Source organism: Melanotaenia boesemani, chromosome 10 (assembly GCF_017639745.1).
Source record: "Melanotaenia boesemani isolate fMelBoe1 chromosome 10, fMelBoe1.pri, whole genome shotgun sequence".
In the NCBI taxonomy this organism is placed as follows: Eukaryota; Metazoa; Chordata; class Actinopteri; order Atheriniformes; family Melanotaeniidae; genus Melanotaenia; species Melanotaenia boesemani.
Genome location: NC_055691.1, coordinates 16,934,021 through 16,956,261, shown reverse-complemented (window position 1 = coordinate 16,956,261; position 22,241 = coordinate 16,934,021). Strand labels below are relative to the sequence as shown.

The window sequence follows — 22,241 nt, the reverse complement described above, 5'->3', positions numbered from 1 at the left end:
GGCAGACTTATATATAGGCTGCCAATTCAGCACATTGTCCTGGGCTGCAAGGCTGCGCTCTCTGCGGAGAGACCTGCAGCCACCCCCCACCCCCCTGCTTTCCTCTTCTTATGGGAAGCAGCACTGACAACAGAACACCGGTCACTGTGTGGTCCATTACTTTTCTGTCAGTCACATAAAATCACTAATATGAAGTGTGCGTGAAATTTCCATTACATCTGGATAAATTTAGCCAAATATAAAATTTAATTAATTACTTGAAATGGTTGAAATCTTACTCATTTGTAGCCTTTGGGCCTGTATTTCCATCCTCTTTTTTAATGTTTTTTTTTTTTTTTTTTTTTTTAAATGATTTCATTTTATTCTGTGATTGTCTCACTTTGAATTTTCGAATCAATATTTTGTAATTCTTCGTATGCTCAGCATTCATACATGTTTAGATGTGTTAAAAAGATTTATATATATATATATATATATACAGTGATCTAGGATATATAAATTTATATATCCTATATGACTGAATCCTTTTTTGAAAAAAAATCTTCTTCGCCCCAATATAAAACTTTTCACATTGGTGTTAATGTAGTACAAGGCTAACCTCAGGATCTATTTCCCTGGTATAAAGCAGTCTCTCCGAGGTTATTCTTTTATGCCATATGAATTCTCTAAGAAACTAGGAGACCTTTTTCCTGTGCAGTGAAGTGGGGAGACTCCTTAGTACTAGAAATAATAAAAGTAGTACACATAAAAGGGGAAGATTACAGCTTCAACAAGAAAGATAGAGTTAGGTGAGGAGAGAGGCATGTTCTGGATCCCAGTCCATCCCGATGCACAGAAAAAAAAAACAAAAAAACAAAAAAACCTGATTTGACCAAATGTGTAGATGCACTGTGATGTTAGCAGTACTGGTGGTTTATTTATCCTAAATATTGAGGTGAACATATCTTTTGTCTGACTATGGTGTTGGAGATTTTAAGTGCTTCCAGATGTTGTTTTTGTGAGGATGTCATTCACCTTCATTGCAAAAAACTCCTCCGATCCACCATTTTAAGCTTGTGGCCGACCCAAAGAGTCTTAATTATTTGTTGTCGGGCTCTTTGAAAAAGACACCAGCCCCCAAATTGGACATGTGTTGTACAAACACAAATTAAACATTTAGCCCTAAGTATTTCTCCCTGTACCCTAAGTGCATATTAGTCAGCCTATACTTATCTCTGGCCAAACGGCACACCCAAATTGCAGTGTTGCTGCTGGAAAAGAAAGGTTGGGGCCTGGAGAATGAGCACTTGAAGCATGCTGGCAGATGCCCATAAGTTTCTCAACCACAATGCAAGCTTAGGTGTGTTTGTACAGCACAATGTGTGTGTGTGCTTGTGGATGTTTGCATCTTTTATGTTTTTTTTGTGAGTGTTGACAAAGGAATGTGACAAATGTGTGACTAATTGTGTGCTCTCGCTGGTTTTTAGTGCTTTTACTTGTACACATGTACAAGTGTTTACACGGATCCTGCACACACATCCTTGTGCACAGTTAGATGTTTATAGGATAAAAGCACTTCTTGGAGCGTCTTATGTTGCATCCTTGTTACAGATGTCAATGCTGAGTACCTTTTTCGCCTGCATGTGTGTGTTTCTTCTTTACTGCCAGTGTGTTTCCTGCTGGGTGGATGTGTTGCTCTGTGGATCCCTCCCCTGTTCTCAACCAACACTCAACCTTGGAAACAGCTTCCTCATTTTCTCCCACAGTGGAGAAAACGGGCCTCCATCTTCATTCTCCTATGTATTCACTCTTTTTTGTGGGTGTTAACCTTTCCTTTCTGCCGCACATTTTCCAGCACCTGCTCCCCACCATCCAGTTTCAAAGCTTAGAATTAGAGTTTACTTGACACACCAGCTCCTAATGACACCAGCGTCTCCTCTGCACACACACACACACACACACACACACACACACACACACACACACACACACACAGAGGTTTGCTCTTCAGTCCTTTTCATTTCTTAGCTTCACATACAGTATTTAATCATTGTTCTACATCATGGTGTCTACTCTGGTTAATAGAAGCAGAGGTTAATTCAGTAAAGTTTATCTTCTTTTGAACTATTTTCTCACTTTTAATGTCTTTATGTTTCAGCGTTGATATCCCTGTCTTCAGATAAATGCAGCCGTAACAACAGCTATCTTAAACTTGCAAAATATTTAGTATGCTTACTATTGTATGGCTCAGACTAGAGTCTTTGACAAGTGGTTGTTGCACTGTTAACACATTTCCAAATCTGGCATCCTGCCCGCAGAGAAAAATGACATGAGTTGGCTTGAATCCACATTTAACCTTTTTTTTAATCTAACATCAAGATCACTCAGAATGACATCTAAGTATCATATTTCTGTTTGTCTTCCTTCTTTACTGATTGATGTGCGTGCTGCTCGGCATGGCAACCTGCAGCATCACTGGCTCTGCCCTCGTGGTTTTTCTCAAGTGGAAAAACTCATCATCACACTCTCCACCGAGCTCCCGTCCTTCTGTCGGGTTGAAAGTCATGTTTGGAGATGTAGGAACTTAATAACTGAAGTAACATTAAATAAAAAAATCCTGGAAAGCGCTGAAAAAAAAGATCCAACTCATGGCGCTGTGGGCATGCATCTTAGAGGCAACACAGACTGGAGTTTTCTTTTAATGCTGAAACACTTCAGCCAGATCAGAGTTTGTTTATGCATCGTGAATGAAATCAACTGTATTTCTGAATCATTTGCAAAAAAATAAGGATGAGAAGCAAAGAGGAATGTGCTTCAAGAAGAAAACACTTTCATGTTGATCTGAAATGCCCCAAACAGCAAAGATGGTACTCAAAACTTTTTCTTTTAGTCTTTAAAACAAATAAAGGAAATATGTCCAGGTTCTGGTAGACTTCATGTTTGGTTGAAGAAATTATCTTGTCTAAATAATGAATGTTAACATTTGTCTCTAGACGCATATAACACTTTGGAAAAAAAAAAAGATCAAAAACTCTTTATATTCTTTAATGCTGCATGTAAAAGAGATTAATAATGCAAGTTATTATTCATTGCTGATTGCTTATGTAAATCTCATCTCTGTTACTGTATTGTTTCATTTTAAGGAGGCATTGTAAAAACACATAATTCACTCTCATTTTTTCCCCTGTTGCTCTAAACTGACTCTCATCGCTTTGCCAGACACAAGAATAAACATGAACTAAAAGGAGTATGCTACTTTTGATTCTCTATCAATTCATCTACATTAATTACAAGATTGAAGTGCTGTGGTCGCGTCTTTGGTCTGACCAATCAGGCGGCACTTTTCTTTTGTCTTTTCTACAAAGACTACAGGGTGACCGGGTGACTAACACAAGCGCTCCTCTGAGTCTTTTCCACTGTCATTCAGCTTGGATTGCAGCAGCAGCAGCAGATGCTTTAACAATTACACTGCTGCTGCTGATTTTATAGAAAAGAGACATTACATACGAGCATGTAACCATGTCCGGACAGTTTTTAATCCATTGATTTGGTCTCTCCAGTTTTTCCTTTTAGACTGTCATTTTTCAACTTTTACGTTTTAGATTACACTGAATGCATCCAAACTGAAGACAGAGAATATTTTTATCAAAAAATTTTTTTTTTTAGATAAATAGTATTTAAATATTACATTGTTCTAAACATTTATAGTAGCTATATTCACTTTTAGGGTAAATAAAACAAAAAGCTAGAAGGGACTAGACTGGCAAACTAGACCAACAAAGTTGGATAACTGTGTGTTTGATCCCAACACAAGGCTCAGATATGTTATTGCTGGTCTGTGTGTGAAGCAAGGGATCTGGTCGAATGCTTAGAAACAGGGCCGGTCTGACTGTTTATGGGGCCCAGAGCAGAACTTGATTTGCCCCCCCCCAAACTACCAGGTGCTTTCACTTTTACCAGCGCTTGATCATTTCATACACTATAAATGTAAGACACTCATTCATTTATAATATTTGTCATTATCTTACATCATACTGGTGCCATTCTGGCTGTTGTAACAGAAAGCATTATCAGACAAAACAAGACACATTTAGAGTAAACAAGAAAACCAGCTACTTTTTCTATCTGTTTTGAAAATCTGGTACAAAAATATGCAAATATGCATGAATAAAGCAATAATGCGGTTGCTCAGTTCGCATATACCCTGGGCTTTGCTTAGAATAGTTCCTGAGTGAAATGATCTGGAAGTATCTAAGAGGCAACTACAATAGTAGGTGTTTGAATTCTCTAATAACTTCCTTTATTATATCCTGTAACAAGAAGCACTGAACATCCCTAAGGAGAGGAAAGGAGATGCTTCTGTTCTACATCTCCTTACAGTGAAAACAATTTTCAAGTTAAACTCAGTGTTTTCATACAGCCCACTTACATGTAAGTGAATAAAGACAAGAGGGTGTATAGTTTAATGTAAGTGAGGTCAGATTTTTGTTGCAGCATGGTTGTCTTTTCCAAGGTCTTTACACATTTCTCCAATCAACTTTCTTCATCTCATGACACTGTGCAACAAGGTCAAATAAAAGTGCTTAGTAAAAGCCAATCGTATAATTCAGCAATTCTGTTAAAATTAGATTATAGAAAAAAAATCTTTGTGCTCCATGGTTATCCATGTGATATTTTCTGTAGATTATCCAAAACCTAAATAGTGATGACTCATCATTTAAATAACTGACTTTTCTCAACATAATGACATTATGCAGGTAGTCGGTATTGAAAGTGGGTGTTTTAAGCAAACATATCTTATAGTTTTATGCTGTTAAAAAAACTGATGGGTTTAGTTTCATAGAACAAGCAATAAAAGTGCAGGGAAGTTTTGATAACTGAATAAAGTATTTAAAGATCTTTGTAACAGTTTTTGTCTGTCCCAAACAGCAAAGATAAGCAAAGATTGTTTGACAGTCAAGCTTGCTGTCTCCGAATTGTCATACTATACCAACCGCACCCTTAAGGCACTCCCGGAAGGTTAACACAAATGAAAGATATTATTTGCACCCACTCTTGATTAAAGTTTGTTGTTGATGTTGTACAAATTACACGATATTGCCCTTGTGAAATTGATAGTGTAAGTAGTATAAGTTTACATGTAAAAACTCTGGGTGTTGTGAGTTGATCTGTGCAAAGATGGAAACAAAAAGGAAACATGTAAAAATGTTAGTGGCAGTAAAAAAACGTCTGCTGTGCTGTTCATCTGAATTTTTCTGAGATTATTTTAAGACAGCTGCAGAAAGTAGCAAATAGAACCCCTAGCTTTGGTTAGCATGGTGCAGAAAAAACTGTTCCTATCACTAATAAAACTGGTAGATTCCTAATGCCACCAACCAGTCGGGACTTGCACTAGCCAACTTTTTGAGGCAGATTATATGAGCAACATTTAATATAAATATGTCTTTAAATTGTTATAGATGTTTTCCCAAACAACAGGAACATTCTTTCAATAATCGCTCTTCTAACAAGGTACAAAATAACTTTAATAAACTACCTGATATTTCTGTGTTGCAAGGTATTTGGAAAATATACAAAACAGAAAAACCAACAATGGTTAATTAATTGTTTAAATCTGCAGTGTGTAACAAAACCAAAGGTTAATGACAGAAAAATTTCATGTATCATTAAAAACAGTTTCTATTGGTATCTAATCACTTTACTAAAATAATCGTTTTGCTTTTATTCTGTTATAATTGCTTTTCATATCTACTTGCACATGGCAGCTGCTATATTTCTGCCACCATTTTTACTATGGTGTCACTGAATGGACAAACACCTCTGTTTGTGAAATGAGAACTCAGAGCTTTTAAAGTCATGCCTTAAAGAAGACAGTACACACATACACAATTTTGAAATGGCTACCTGTAGTTCATTGCTGCAACTGAGGACATTGGATCCACTCACAGATGAAAACATTTTTATGTTTTGAAAAATTCTGGCCACCGATGGCCACCGTCCATTCACAGCTGTGCTTGGCATTTGAAGTCATTTCAATGTCCATCTTTACCACTAGATGTCAGTAATTATTACACACTGTAGCTTTAATTGTTTACTCTCAGTTTGTTTTATGCTGATTTTACACTAGGATCATTGTTTATGCAGAATGTCATGAGTCCTCATTTCAACTTGCACGCTAACAGTGTCCACATTGGCTACATGAGATGCACATCTCCGCTAAGCAGTGTCCTTTGGAATTTCACCTTGCTGCCTAATTTGACTGTGAAGTAAGCAGTTCTTGTCGCTTAGACATACAGCTTATCTGGTATGATGTGATCACCATCTGACCACAGACTACACAAAACTCTGTGTATTCATGGCCATTACCAGAGGCATTCTGCGTTAAAAACAATTGTGAAAGCAATTGTGGTGCTATAGCAGAAAGTTTAAATACAAACATGCAGCTTTGACAAAGGAGTTTAGCAAAACACATGCAATGCATGCACCATATTTCTGCTATAGTTGGCCTTCGGCCTTCACAACAGGAACCTACATGCATATAAATATATTCATATTTAAATAGCATTATTGGCATTTCTAGGTTATAAACTGCACTATTCATTATATATTTTTGCATACTTTGTGTTAAATCTTTTGCACAAGTTGCACTGAACTTAAAAAATTGTGATAAAATTTTCATTTTTGTTCAATTCTGACAAAAAGCTGATGTTTTTAAAAGCATGTAGACATGTTTTACTGAAACCACACTATTTGAAAAAAAAGTAGTCAATCATTCAGCACTTCCAACATTAAAAGAGCTGTATAGATTATCAATTTGCAGCAGGATAAGGTACCAGTTTCCTGCAAACAACATTGTCTCTGTTTTTTTTGTTGTGTGATGTAATAGGTCAACTGTAAAAAGCCTAATACTGACAAGCTGAAAAGGGGCATATTGCTAAATGTTGCATTCACACTTCTGTTGATTAAAAAAGCCATCTTGCGTCTGCTGATAAAGGACAGAGCTCACTGTTGGTAATTAGTGAAAACTAAGAAAATGTAAGATTTCTTTCAAGATAACCTTAAAAAAACTCAATAATCTCTTTCAAGTCTGAACAGAACAGCTGCCCAGTGAGCCTGTATATGGACCTTATATTTGCATTGCTTATACCTTGCTTTTTTACTTCTCCTCCATCTATAGAAGTGTCATGGTCCTCTAACCTTCACTTTACCACTTGTAGTGGTTTGGAGTAATGGGGCGAGGCAGCACGGTTAGGGTGCAAGGCCTCTGAAATAATCCTGTGGTCAAGTAGTGATGGCCAAGAAAGCATGTCCCACCCACAGGGCCAAAACCTGAATTCAACTGGTTGTCATCCAGCTTTTCTACGCAGGGCGTTTCCATGGTTTCCACGCTGTAAAGAAGTCTTTAATCGAGCCGTTGTCATCATGAGACAGTGGTGAGTGTTTGGACCCAGTGTGAATATGGACCGTGTGGCTCAGAATAGAAAACTATCATTTCATGGTTCTGCAAGCAGCACATCAGCATGAGATGCATGCATCAGGTTCATCCCCTGTGACATGAACATAGCCGGAAATGCTGCTGACAAGCCCACCATAGAACTCGCCTGTTTGCATATGGCATACGGTGTTCTTTACATGCTGTTGGAAAAGAAGAACGGTGTGTGATATACTCAGTGATGTGACGAGTGGCACTGGGTCGAGCATCCAGTTGACTGTGCTCAGACCTCAAGTTTCCTTCATGTGGTCTAACATACTCAAGATGGTCAGACAGGCAGCAGCATTGTGGCCTATTGACAGTTGTGCTTGCCTTTCTTTTTTTCATGTATTAGTGACATTTTGGTTTTATGTTTTAGTCTGAAATTATTTAACATTTGAAACAACCAAACAGGTCAGTCACACTGCTGTATTGTTAGAGGTAGTTCATTTGTCTTGGCCCGCAGCCGGTGCGTAACCAAATAAAATGGCCCGTTGCCACAGTCCCTCAAGTCGATGGTTCCTGCTGCTGCAGGAGGGGAAACCACTGCCTCAGCGGGCTGTTTAGTCTCATTCTCAAGAAGCTTACACTGGGTCTCCCTGTTAAATATGGGAAACATACGTAGACTGGCCTGTGATGTCAACTGTTATTGCTTGAGGCCTGCTATAGGAAAAATCTTATTTGCCTTTGTAAAGTACTGTAGTGAAAAGGAGCTTTTGTCATAAAGACCCTATTGTGACTGCTGCTGTGCTGAGTGAGTGTGAGCATGTATGTTTAAGTGTCACTGCTTGGACTCTTACATAGTTGATCTCACGTGTGTTTTGGTTGTGTTTGTGCAGGTTTGAATGGACAATAGTTTCCATACTTTTTGTTCACGGTGTGCACAAAGGGAGTTGAGGAGGCTTTTTGTGCAGCGGATTTACAAATGACAGATGCTATTGTTGTTGCCATGAATGATTACATATTTCTCCTTCTTGCCTCCCTTTGATTTAACATGTTCTTTGTTGTCGTGCAGCTCCATGACTTGCAGGAAGACAAGGTAAGATGATAACGGGAATGAGAAATGGAGTCATGGTTGGCTTCAGTGATGAGAGAGAAAAAAAAACCAACCAGCATGGTTCAATCCAAACACTTCAATTTGAAAACAGTTATTTAACATTATCAGAATAATAATGAACAATTTTTAAACATGCCTTTTTCCACATGTAAATAGGATTCTGCTACCAACAACCGTTTACTGGGGCAGCCGCACAAAGAAGGAACACAAAAATTTCAAAGGGCTGCAAAATACAGCTTAGTGGATTTCTGATCAATAACTGCTTCAGTCTGTACTTGAAGTCTTCAGCTGTTTAAGACCTTCAGTAAATGTGTACATGATTCTCTAGGTGCTGAATTAAGTATATGTGCATTTATTCTGCAGAAAAACAGTCACCACAAGAGCAGAGTGACACTGGGATCCAGCAAATGACTTAAACTGTATGTTTGATTTCTTATGAACAAATTGCAGAGTTACGGGGGGGTGATGGGGGTGGTAGAAGATTAAAATAATACAGATAATATTTATTGCCACCACAGTTGTCCCCCCCCAATTGTTTTTCTCCTAACGACCACCTCCTCCACCTCAACAAGTCTCCTCTCACATTCAACGTCATGGTGCTTTATAGAGCGGCAGATTTGTGCGCTGTCTTCTAAATCATTTCCCTCTCTCGCAGATTGCTCCCTCGCTGGAATATTGGCCTGACAGCCGTTTTTTTCCCTCCCTCTACTTCCCCAGTGGACTCATTTACATTTATGCACGCAGCAATTAATTACAGGCTGGCGCTGGCCTTGTAAATTAGAGAGAGCCGAGGTCGCCCTCATTAATTGCCCCTGACAGTTAAAGCCTTGTTTGGGTCGTGACGGTGTTGACTCTCGGCTGGGACAGCGGAAGCTGAGCTGAGGTTGGCCGGCCTTCATACATCTGATTTGACTTTATTGTGAATATCTGAACATGTTTCTCTCACTCAGAAAGAACACGTTTCTTTGTACTATTCTTCTTTTATTTTATTTTCTTTTTCTTTTTCATTTGGACTCAACATTGTTTTTGCAACCTTTATGTTCTTGGCAGCTTTAGCTCATCATTTCATCAGTCTTTGTGTTTTGTCTTGAGCGTAATGCCTTCTGTGTGCTCCTGGGGGTCTTTCATCCAAATATTCACAGAGGGGTTTTTTTCTATAGATCCAGGAGTCAGGCAGGCAACTTCTCACGGTACTGGCCTTTTCATGCGAAGACGCTCCAACTTTTTTCCGACTCCTTCCTTCACAAGGCCCTCCTTTCTTCTCTGTCACGCAGTGATGTGTTTGTGCATACCTCACCAACTTGACAAAAGAAGGGAGAGATCCTATTCACTTTTGCCTTTGACATTCACCTCTTGTTTTTACAATCTTTCCAAGGCGCACTGTTTGCACAGTGGAACAGGCTTTGTCTTGAAGAAGTTGGGACAATAGGGAGCACCATAATGTAATCTCTTAGGAGGAGTGAGCACAGGGGTGAGGTTTAGACGTATGTGCTGGTGCTTGCCCCTACAGCCCCACTATACCTACCTCCCTTCTTTACTCCAGCAATATTTCATGTTAACACTGACCTGGGAGAGAATGCAACTTGTCACTTAAGCCTCTTTAAAGTTCAGGTGGTTTGTGAAGGGAACACAAAGGTGCTGCATTCATGCAAACACCCCGTTCCCTTGTTCCACTTTTTAAAAGTATTTTGTGGCAGGATGCCCACCCACATGCATATCTTCCAGTATGTCTTCTTTAACTTACACAATCAGGAAACAGGATTGTTTCCGGTGTTTGAGCAGCTTAAACCCAAACACACATGGGATGCATGCAAGCCAAGATTTTAAAGGTAAATGTATTGTGTTCTGTCGGCACGATCTGACAAATCTTGTGTCACATAGACACAAACTTTGTCTGGTTCGTCTGTCCAACACACTTTGTATGTTTAGCCGAGGGGTCAGGACTTAATCCAGTAATCCAGGAAAAGAATATTTTGATGAGATGCTATTACAGTGCCTACAGATATTCAGCTGGTTGACTTGATTTGGACCAACAGGAAAAAATCAACTGATTACTGGGTTTATATGTGTGTTCTGGTTGTGTTACAAAGACTTTGCCTCCAAACTGACCAATTTTATTTACGTATTAATTTTGTTTGGCAGAAAAATAGCAAAAAAAAGGATGGAAATGGAGATGTCAGTGGTTTAAAAGGATCACAATGTGATGAAAAACTGAAATTGTTTAATACTGTTAATTTATTTTTTTTTTTATTTTTTTACTGCATGTTTGAGACTGGAATGGCTTTATGAAGGATCAATATTCTAATCGAGAGAAGCATAATTTATTGAATCAGAACAGAAACTAACAGTTTTGGCTAAAGACATGCAATTTTCCCGAGCCTATCTTTCTCTTTGCAAAAGAAATTTTGCGAAGGGTGAACTAACATCTAGAAACTGGGATCAAGGCACATAATTAACTAAAAACATGAGGAGTCTGTCAATAAGCCACAATTTCATGGTGTGAAATGCAGTGAACTAATAACTTAGTGGTAAAAGAAAGATACGTTTTTCACTCAAAAAACACAAAGAAATATACACATACATGGTACAACTTGACCTGTGGTCCCTTCTAGAGTCTGCTTGTGCTATAAGCTCATCATTTATGGGTCAAGCAAACCTCATTTTAGTTTAATTGCCCATGTGATTAATTGGAAGCCTACTTTGTTTCCTATGGTGCAAACATGGAAGTGGCAGCACAGAGCCCCATGTGGTGTTGCGTTTATCGAGGGAGCCTCTGTCTAATAGAGTTCCATTGTTCTTATCCCAGTGTGTCCGCGTCTACACAAGTGGCATTGACAGCTGCAACAAGATGACATTTGGGACTGTGCATATTTTGTTGCATGAATGCATGCATTCATTGTGCAGGTGCAGGCCTTGCTGTGAATATAATATAGCTTATCTTTGTGTCATGCATGTTATAACTCACCTTTCTCTTTACTATCTTGTAACAGTGTGATGCCACAGCCATGCTTGTCTTCAGGCAAATCGTTTGACTTTAGTCCTTACTGCTCCAAATTTCTGTTCCAAACAGGTGCAGCTAGCTAAACGGCAGCGTAACATGCTCTATTTTACAGCTGTTGAACAGCAGGCCAAGAAAGTAGCTATTCCCTACAGTTGTCAGCGGGAGCGTTGAATGGCTCTATTGCCTGGTTTCCCTCATGTCAGGTTTAACCCTATTCTGACATTTCACTGTCTGTAAATCTAAACTGCATGGATCACAGAGGGTTGATCTGCACATGGAGAGGTTGAAAATGTGAAGAAAACATGCATGCCTACATGAACAGCACACTAATAATTTAGCTGAATTTATACATGTGTGTGAACAAGAGTCAGACAACTGTCTCTCTGATTACTCTGATTACCCAGCATCCTCCAGGTGACGGACCTGCCATCTGCAGATGAGCAGTTGGGTGTGTGGAGAGGAGGAATTGGGGGAGAAAGAGAGGGGTGGTTGAAAAGAAGAGGAAACAGAATAACTGGTTCTGCAGACATCTGGAACGTGTTCAGACGGGTCAGCAAGATCTGCAGACTGCGAACAGTACACACAGGAATCAACCTCCATGTGGTTAGATTGCAAAATGTGTCTCTTTTAGTCCACGGCTTTTCAGATTTTATAGGGCAAAGAGAAAGGGAGCTGCACCTCATAGATATGTTTGCAGAGATATTCCACTGAAGTGTGTTTTTGCAAATTATTTATCATTATTATCAGAACTTCTTTGTATACAAGCCTTTGAGTTACTCTGGTCAGAATTGCCCTTAATTGTGCCCTGAGAGGAAAAATGTATCCAAGAGAAAATCATTTGCCTGATTAGAGACATGAATAAAAGATTATACATGCTTGGTGTTTGCTTTTTTCTTCATTGTTCTCAATTAGCCTCAAATTGCGGAATCAAAGACTTGTTTGTATTGCCGTTTTTGCACAACTTAGATGCTGTGTCAAGGCGCTGTCAGGATGCATAGTGCTGCTGTGCGGTGTTTTGTTGCTTGTTTGTGGGAGCACGGGCTCTTTCTTTTGAAGACTCTTTATCCTCTTTCTTTCTGGAATTAGTGACCTCCCATTCTCAATTAAGACTATCTCCCATCCTCTCTCAATTTAGGGGGCCCACAGCGGTGCAGTCGTGATCATGGTGCCTTCAAAGGGTTCCGTTGGCAGTCTGACCTCTTTGATGTTATTATTTGTTTTCTGTGACCCCCCCAGTTTAGCAAATGGCTGTTTGTGGTGTGTGCATCTGTGCGTGAGGCTATATTAAGGCTGACCCCAGGTTAGCTCTCCATGTAGGAGCGGACTGTTCAAGCCAGAGCGGCTCAAGAATAGAGAGCTGTCCATCGGATGAGAGAAATTATTTAACCTGCTTTCATTGGAATCAAGTTTTTGAAAGAAAATATCACGCATCGCTAATCATGTTAAGACCGATTGCGGCCAAATTTTTTACTTCAAAGCTGTGCGCAAGAATCAGGTTATTTGTTGTTTAGTAGGCTTTGCGTGGTATGCCGGTATGTGACGTTGTTTGCGCAATGAAAGTGCTGTCAGTGAAATACACTAATCCTCTGTTTGCTCTCCTGTGGGCTTCACACAGGACCTCTGTTCTGTCTCAAACATTGGCTACAGAGGGCTCTCAGGTGGACTGAGGCTTTAGTTCACTCCACAAACAGCCTCCATTTTAAACTTTTTAAAGATATAGTCAAATTTTAATTTATTAGCTGTTGGAATCCATCAAAATGGATTTTGATTAACTTGATGATGGCAAATAATAAACACAAAAAATATAAATTCTATTTACAATATGTGAGAAGACACTCGAGTCAGATGTTACTTGTAGATGTGTTTGCTGTGTTATAAACAAAGCTGTTTCTTTTGTTTTTCTCTTTTTCAGGTGACTTTCATGAATTTTAAAGTCATTCTTAAGTGAGAAGAGGGTGTTGGAGCTGAAGTCTCTAATTTCTGTAAGTTTCCCCCCTTATCGTCTGATACTGATGACAAGTGCTTCATGTTACTGTAACCCTGCCAGCTTCTTAGTGCTTCTGTGCCACCGTTTGGCACTTTGGATAATTGCTCCTATGAAAAGGCAGATAACAGGAACACGGCATTGTTTCTGCAGAGAAGAACAGCTACTTGTGCTGCTGTATGAACACTATTTGTACCAGTTGTAGCATTAGAAAGTGTGGGTGTGAATCTTTGTTCTTTTTAATAAAACTGTCTTTGACTCTTTGTATGTCCGTTACCTCTCGCCCTCTCCGTCGGCGCATACAGAAACACTTTTGATTTGTCTCAGAGTAAATGCAGACCTCCAGTCCGGGTAGTGTTCTGCCCTGTGCACCCTCAATAGCTGCTTTTACTTTAGTGAAGAAAGGGGTCTTTTAAAGGCTCTTGCCGGCATCACTCCAGGAACCTTTCAGCACTGGGACCTACAGTATGCCTTTTAATGGACTTTCTCTCTGTGAGCAATAAAGATTATATCTGGAGTCAAATAGTGCAGTAGGTAACACTAGCCTAAATTAACTGGCGAGTTTGAATCCGCCAATCTATAGTTTTAACAGAGACTAGGGGGAGACACTGGGAATGTACAGATGGGAGAAGTTGGAGAATAGAGTGATCTGACCATCTGGCTAATCCCCCTGTTTAAGAATACTTATAAAGGCACTCTCTGGTGACCCTTGAGCCGTGTCACTGCTCGGTCAGCAAGTGGTCTGTGTGATTCCCGATGGCATCCCTCTCTTTGACATCTTTCCAGCTGAACAACTGTGTGCTACAGAGCTCACCTTGAATCTCCAAAGAACTGTGTATAAGTCTGACTCTTGGTTTAAAACGTGTGCAGGAGTTCAGGATTACTGCAGAGTTGGTACAAGTTGTGGGCTGTAGAATTTTCTCGTTTCTTTTACATCCACCCTTTTTAAAACTCACCTGAGCTGAAAATAAAGATTGTACTGATACATTTTGCAGAATAATGATATATTTGTTTTTAAGATAATGTTTTTAATGTTCTTCGACTTTTTTTATTGATTAGTGAGTACATTTATCTTGCAAAAGAAAGTATCAGGAACGATAACAGAAAGAGAAAAAGCCGAAAACTAACTATTCATGTCACAATTTCAGCTTTCTGCAGAGAATTATAATCCTATAATTGTTGTGAAACAAATTTAGGTCCAGTGTAATGTGTGATCAAAAATTCTTTTAGGATTAGTTTATAGGTAACAATTTATCAACTGATTGGGCTGGAGTCAGAGGAGGAATTATATCAAGATTGGGGAAAATCCCACACCATTTGCACTGGCTTTTAATTTCATCACACTCCCTTAATTTCATCAGTTCTTCTGGAAACTTGAAATCATATTATTGTGTCTTTTAACATGCAATTACTTTTCAAATGTAATTACACAGGGGTAAGATAACAAGTGGATTCTTCTAACAAAATTATGGTCTTGCTGTCGTGACAGATAGAATTTATGGCATCTTTGTTTCACGGGACTTTGAAAGGAAGAGGGTGCCATGTGCTGGATGCCTTGCAAAATCAAGGCCTCCTTAACTTCCTGTACATTCACTAAATCTAAAAACAGGTTTACTGCATGTCTATCATCAGAGTGTAAAGAGTCAGGTCTTTGTACATCCAAATATTGTTATCTATATTATTTATACAATGAATGCATACCATAGCATTTACAGATGCAAGCGTTTTAATCTGAGCTATAACCTCAAAGTTAAATGCCTCTGTAACAATAAAATTAGGAAGACTTTGGGAGAATTATTCAGCCACTACATGCAAAAATCACAGCTGAATTCGTGGGTCTCTGTTGTTACACATGGCTGCTGTAATGGCAGTCATTTGCACAAGGTTAGAAAAATGAACAGACAGTAAGCAGCCGTTGGGATGATTTGTGGTAAACTAATGAGCTAATGAGCTAATGAACCCACTGAGGTTACCTATTTGGCTTTCCCAAAACAATTTCCTTCTCTGCTCTTTTTCTTCTTACTCCATCTTTGTATGTGAACTTCACTGTGATCCAGTTAATCGGCAGCATCTAACAGAATTTAGTGTTGTTTCTCGGTAGTTAACCATATGTTTACAACAATTTATCAGGTCCTCCGTTCAGTAATTGATCTGATTTTTCCATGCATATTAAATATCTACTCAGGTATACAGTGGAGAGAATACAGTGAAAGATTTCATTTTTGATCTTGGAAAATGAAAAAAGGCAGACTTTTCGTAATCTGTGGTAATATAATAGAATATATGTTCTTTTGTGTGTTATGCATTTAGTTGTTTGTCTTGTTGTGTCTGAACTAGGTTATTTGTTTTTGTGCTTGCATGCATGTTTGTGTTTTGCACACTCATGCCTCATCAACATCCCATCTGAGGCCCATCTGGTTTGCTTGAGAGGCTCATGAAGCTGCAGCGGCCTGGGTTTTAAGTCTGGGCCAAGCCAGCAGCAGTTCCTCCCCACTTACACATAAGTCCGTGGCACGAGGCCCTCTGCCAGTAACTGTATAGACCGACCCTTGTGGCTACTTCCCAAACCACCCAAGCTCATACCCCACTTTCTCTCTTCTATTGCCCTTGAAATGGGGCCTGCTCTAAATATTATCTCCCCTTGTGCTTTATCCCTCCATTTATCCCCAAGTCGGCAGCGAGAAGAAAGGAGCCGTGGGGCTGAGTCACTTTTTCCCCTCTCTTCGCTTCTTTTCTCTTCTCTCCAAAACCACAGGCAGCGGCAGCGGCTTCCTGGAGATGAGCACTTTTGTCTGTTCTGTGACCGCTGTGGCTTTAGGCAGATCCTCCTCTGATGAGGTAATGCACAAAGCTAGATGAGCAGGCAGAGTGAGAAGAGAAAGAGGTGTAGGAGGAGAGGAGCCTTAGCATGGATCAATATCCAAGCCTTAGATTTCTCTGAGAGAAAGCCACAAATGCCTTCTTTCAGCAACACCAGCAACACCATGCACGCACACACATCCTGCCGATAAGCTCCGCTGGGTTGTTTGCTGAGAGAACTTCTGCAGAGTTTAGCAACAAGTAATTAGAAGCAGTTTTGCCTTTGTTTGTGATTTGAGATAAATATTCAACAAACAAGTCTGACAGAAACAAGCTGATGAAGTTGGTAACATTTCAGAAAAAACTTCATAGAAAATGAGAACAGTCTGCAGAAATGGCGAGTGTGAAGACAGAAGAAGAACACAGTCTTTCAGGGAGGATAAACAAATTTTAAAAGCTAAATCAAAGCCCACTGTAATGGTTTATCTCCCTAAATTAAACTACATGTGCCCAAATAATTATTACTGTAAGTCTACTAATAACCAAAAAATAGACAATTTTGCACAGTGACTACATGTAAAAATCCTTTTCTGCTATTCTTCTTTTCAGTTGCTTTTAAATGCGTCGCACAGCTGACATAAGCCTATTTTTGGAGATTTACTTCAGTAGTAGTGGGAAGGGAGATGTAACGTTGCTGTTAAACATCTTTATATGATGGGAGTGAAATGTTAATATGTCATAACTTCTCATATAACTCTTTATATTTTAACCTTTGGATGGATGTGGCTAGAGATTTCAGTGTTGTGGAGAAAGACACACACACACACACACACACACACCCTGCTACACGACTGGGGGAGAAAAGTTGAAATATAAGATAGTTTGTTAAGATTTGTGCAGTGACACTATACACTGTGAGTAATCAATCATTACTTAATTACTGAGCAAATTAAGGAAACTTCTGATCCTACTAATGAATATAATGAATTGAAATTAAATTAAAAAAAGTTGTTTTTTTCCTCGTGCATTAAAGTCCCTTAGAAGTGTATCTTTTTTGCTCAAAATAGTGCATTTAGAAGTTTTTGTCATGTGAAAAATAAAGAAGCCATTTAGGGTCTAAAATGTTCTCTTTAATACATATTGATGTAATTCAGTCTTATATTTGAACCAGAGAGTGACAATGAAGGAAAAGCAAGAAGTCCACAAAGACCTCACCTTTAATGTAGGTAGTGTTTTGCAGAAATCCTCGGCCATTGTTAGTTGAGTTTTACTCATATCATATGGCACTTGCAAAAAGCATCTTATTGACAAACAAACAAGTAAAAACAAATAAATAAAAAAAAAGTCAAAAGTCACTCATTGCATTTCAGGTTCGTTTTATTTGTAGATAAAAACAAATCTAGAAGTTTTCATGTGAATTTATATGTGCACACAATGCACAATTTAATCATATAATTGATGTACTCTGTCTTTTTTTCCCCCACTATTTTGGTGACAACTGTTTTCAGCTTAGACCTCAGACCTCCTGTTGAGGAATGCCACCAGACTCGCTGACATTCAGAATAATTGCTTCCTGTTTCAAACCGTCATGGTACCTGGAGGTTAGAGGCCAGGGTCAAACTCAGCTGTCGCACTCTGTGCTTTAGAGAATGCCACCTGGTCCACAGATCATAGTGATCCAGCACATTATTGTCTCCAAACAATATGCCTCTTCACCTTTTTGCATTCTTCAACATGCTGTAGCTGGAAGAGGCCTTTTCACCAGCTGTTGAGCTTTCTTCAACACTTCATTTAAAGCATTTTTTAAGGAGACCGATTATGTTTGTTTGCATCTATCTATCTATCTATCTATCTATCTATCTATCTATCTATCTATCTATCTATCTATCTATCTATCTATCTATCTATCTATCTATCTATCTATCTATCTATCTATCTATCTATCTATCTATAGTTTTTTGGGATACACGTAACGAGAAAGTGCATCCAGAAAGTGTATGTATCTCAAAATGTCAAATGCTAGTATCAAATGAGGCCAAAGTTTTAAATAATGAGCAAAACATATGTAAAAGAGATTCCTGTCTGCTTGAGTAGTATTATAGGCATTTAATATACTTCAGCTCACAAATAACCATTGTTGGAGAAGCAACACAATTTCCACTGATGACAGCTACATTATTTTTGGTATTTCCTGAGAGCAGATGCTTTACACTTCTGTATCTTAATGCATTTTCCACACATGCACCAAGTAACAGACCAAATGTTGTTATCTTTCTTTCATTCCAGCTTGTGAATATGTAATAGTAACATTAGTTTATGGGGAAATTGTAGTAGTTTCACTATAAAGACTTCACTTTCATGTCTTACATCGTTATTTTAAAATCCCTTTAAACATGTCTGATTTGCATTTTGTGAAATGCAAAATGAAATGTGTTTATTACAAAAGTATATGGTCTTCTTAACAACCTAAAGCATACAAAATGGCCACTTTAAATCAAGGATGAAAATTGTGTCCATTTGTATGGCCAAATTTCACTTTCTGAAGTTTTAAACCAGAACTAGAATGAGGTGGTATCCACTAGAACTGGACTGCACGCTTCCAGAAATGGGCCAGTCACAAGAAAGTGAGCTTTTGGCATCATGTTAGATTTAGCAGTTTCAGGCAGACACTAGCCTCTCGGATAAAGATTTTTTAAACTCTGACTCATACAAAGTGTCTCAGTGTCCCTTTGGGCTTAAAGGCTGTGTTGTTCGATTAGTGGAAAGAAAGAACACGGGGCACAAACTCTATGAGATGTTCTCTAGTGCTGATACCTTCCCTTAATAAACTGTTGCCAGCTTTCCATTTGTGAACACTATTTAACTGACCATGAAATAAAAGCCCACTACCAAACACCAACAACATTACAACCTCATAATTACAGTATTCTCATTACTGTAAAAATCTTGGATCTCATTTTAAAGCCGCCATCAGCTAAAATTAACCGGCCTTAATGGTTTCCGATTGCATTCCTGCACTGGCCAACCCCCTCCTCCATTTTTACTGATCTGATCATTTAAGTACATGCTAGCATAATTGAGGTCTCTTCCTTGATTAGATTTGCACCAGCTTTTAACAAAGCCTGCTCGAAGCTAATCCAATGAGGCCCATTGTAGCGAGAGCAGGGGGATGACATCGCTCCTGGTTAGCTTCAAAATCAACCGTGTCAAGCAATTAGAGGCTGCAACGATAAAAAGGCTGGACAAATAAAGCTAACAACACTGTATTTCATAGCCTGCAAGATGACAAGTGGTTATTTAGTGGTCTGTATGTACAGGCTTTTTAGAATTAGCATTTTAATAATTCCAAGAATCCGATATGCTTTCAATTAGCCGAGTTAAGGCAGCTGCCTTCTTCTTTAAACTAATCTAGAACAACCAAAGAGATCATCTCAGTTCTACATTAAATACCGCAGAGCTTTAAGGCATGTAGAGATTTTACTCTGTAACAACGACATCATGGCCTCTGCAGAGCCGACCCAATAAGACTTGGAACAAAGCTGCTGGGGAGGGCATAGAAGTGTCGGCTTTCGCTGTGTCCTTTGGTGACACCTGCCCATCTATAATCACAGTTAGACTAAACCTCTTCCTGACCTGTGGCTGTATGTCACAGGCTCAATTTCCTAATCTCCTCCTTTGTTCTCTGTCACCCCCAATTAGTTGTGTACTAACAGTCATCCAGAAGAAAGTGTGTGGTGTGTATGTGGGTAAAACATGCCTGTGCATGAATACATTAATTACTCTTAGCTGCATGGAACATTTTTGCACCTAAGTTGTTAATTACAACAATGGAGTGTACATGTGAGTTGGTGCTTAAACGATTAGCCTACATAACAGAATTACTGTTTTGATGATTGGCTTATTTAACACTTTTGAAGCTAAAAAGTACCAACATTCTGTGTAAACTCAAGAAATACAATCAAACAATGTAAATTTAGACTAACAAAACTGTGATTTAAAATTTTCAAATGACAATTAGCCATTGAGAAATGGTAGTTTGAGAATGAAATGATAGCATGAAAATGTTAGCATACATTTAAAAAAGCTAATTTTAAACATCCTGATTACGCTTTGTCTTATTAATCCCATGTGATGAGTCTCTAAATTAAGAGTGAGAAGGGTTTATTTTAGTTAAGACGTTTCTTTCTGTCTGTTTGTTGTTGGTGCATGAACACTGTTCTATTCTTAATGATAGGATTTCACTATAAATAGATCGAAACATGTTGGAGCTCACCTGGTCAAGCTGTGACTAATCCAGAAATACTGTGTAGTTACCTGGATGTACAATGATCCGGACCTTAAGGTGCCACAGGATTAGCAAGCATGTTAATTTGTTTAGACAGAAAGATGTTGATAAGGGAAAATACAGAAAAATAACGGATTTTAAATTCGGGCCAAAACGTTGAAGGTACATTTTGTTAATGAAAAGCGGATGATCGTGTTATCAGGATATTTTTGCAATGCATTTCTGATGATGCTGAAGTCACTCTGCTAGCAAAAGATGTGGAGCAGGTCACTGGATTTTATGCATTTGTATACATACAACACACTAAGATGGTGTATGTGCACCACCTGATCTGGGCTCTGTTTACAAGCAGTAGTTGACAGGGAGAGTGGAGAGTGATAAAAACACTGATTTATGGGGAAAACAGCAATGTATTCAGTAGGCCAGGAACACTGACAACTATAGTAGCACTGATATGGACACAAGCCAAATATATGTGTTTGTGTTCAAGAGGGCAAACACCTTTAGAGTAGCTTTGTTATAGCTTTTGGATGAGGCTCGAAAATCCTTGGCTGCATCACTCGCTTATCATACAGACTCAATGCTGTTGCCCATTTGCTGTTATCAGATATGCATTTTAATATGCACTCAAAAAGTATGGCATGCAAGTCTTGCTTAAGGAAAAAAAATCCCAAATGAGAAGATTTATCATCTGGGTGTGATTAATTTAACCTATGGAGTCTTATTCAATAATTAATATCTATTGGCACACGACCCTATATGCCATACAGAAAAGAGAATGTCTCGTAACTATGTATGAGATCTTGTAGTCAGCTAATATATGGCTGAAAGGCCCAGAGACAAGCCCTTGGTCTTAATAAATCAGCCATATCTAATGAACCTGCTAATTGTGATTTACAGCCTGCAAGCCTGGTGCTGCGATGGAGAGAGAAACGGTTAAAAAGGAAGGAGTACATGGGTGACGAGAGAAGCCTAATCAAGTGGCAGCAGAATAAAAGAAACACTACTTTATTAAAAACACTGCTCCCTTCTAGCAACGGGGAAATTCTTGCACGGGTCTCAAGGGGTCTTTGTCCAGATATAATAGTCAATGCAACAGAAATCAAACAGTGGGACGAGTAACCGTTACACTCAGAGAACAAACAAAGAGTAAGTAGCGAGTCGTAAATCAACTTATTCTAGGTTCTTAATTCCAGTTGATAGACTGTGCTGATTTGCTTTTCTGTCAAATCAGATGTTGATGTCTCAGCTTTTGCTCAAGGTATTCTTCTTAATTGTTTTTCTACAGATCTTTTCCTATCTATTCCATGCTAAAACACATAGATCACCTGCTTCTGTGTCCTCAAGATTCTACCAACAAAGGCCGTTCAGAGCAGCAAACGTATAAGCTTTCTTATACGTTTTGTGGACTTGTCATGCTCAAAATTAGTGTTATTGGGCTGAAAAACCCCACCTAAGTTTTAAGTGTTTTCACTGATTCAAGGACTTAATTACCATTTGAATAACAGCTGCGGTGACTGGCTAGATTAACACCCTACATAGGTTGAAGTAAGGCCTTGTGCGTCACAAACAATGTATATTCTCTGTAGGACAATGGATACCTTGTGCAGCATGGAGAGCTTCTGAACCCCCTCTCTGCTGCACACACACACACACACACACACC

The 22,241-nt window shown here is 38.9% G+C and overlaps 1 protein-coding gene across 3 annotated transcripts in view; it reads left to right on the top strand.

Moving 5' to 3' along the window:
- LOC121647935 (transcription factor SOX-6-like) overlaps nt 1-22,241 on the top strand; it is a 101,229-nt gene that overhangs the window by 2,536 nt on the left and 76,452 nt on the right. Inside the window, exon 2 of one of the 3 annotated variants that reach the window (XM_041997762.1) lies at nt 13,421-13,490. The exons of 1 other annotated variant lie outside the window; for it this stretch is intronic. Coding sequence is in view for 1 of the 2 variants with exons in the window: in XM_041997764.1 (XP_041853698.1) it covers nt 16,326-16,330 (5 nt within the window). In the remaining variant the exon portion in view is untranslated. Of the gene's footprint in view, nt 1-13,420; nt 13,491-16,313; nt 16,331-22,241 lie in introns of those variants that run through there. One more of the 3 variants, XM_041997764.1, reaches the window with a different exon arrangement.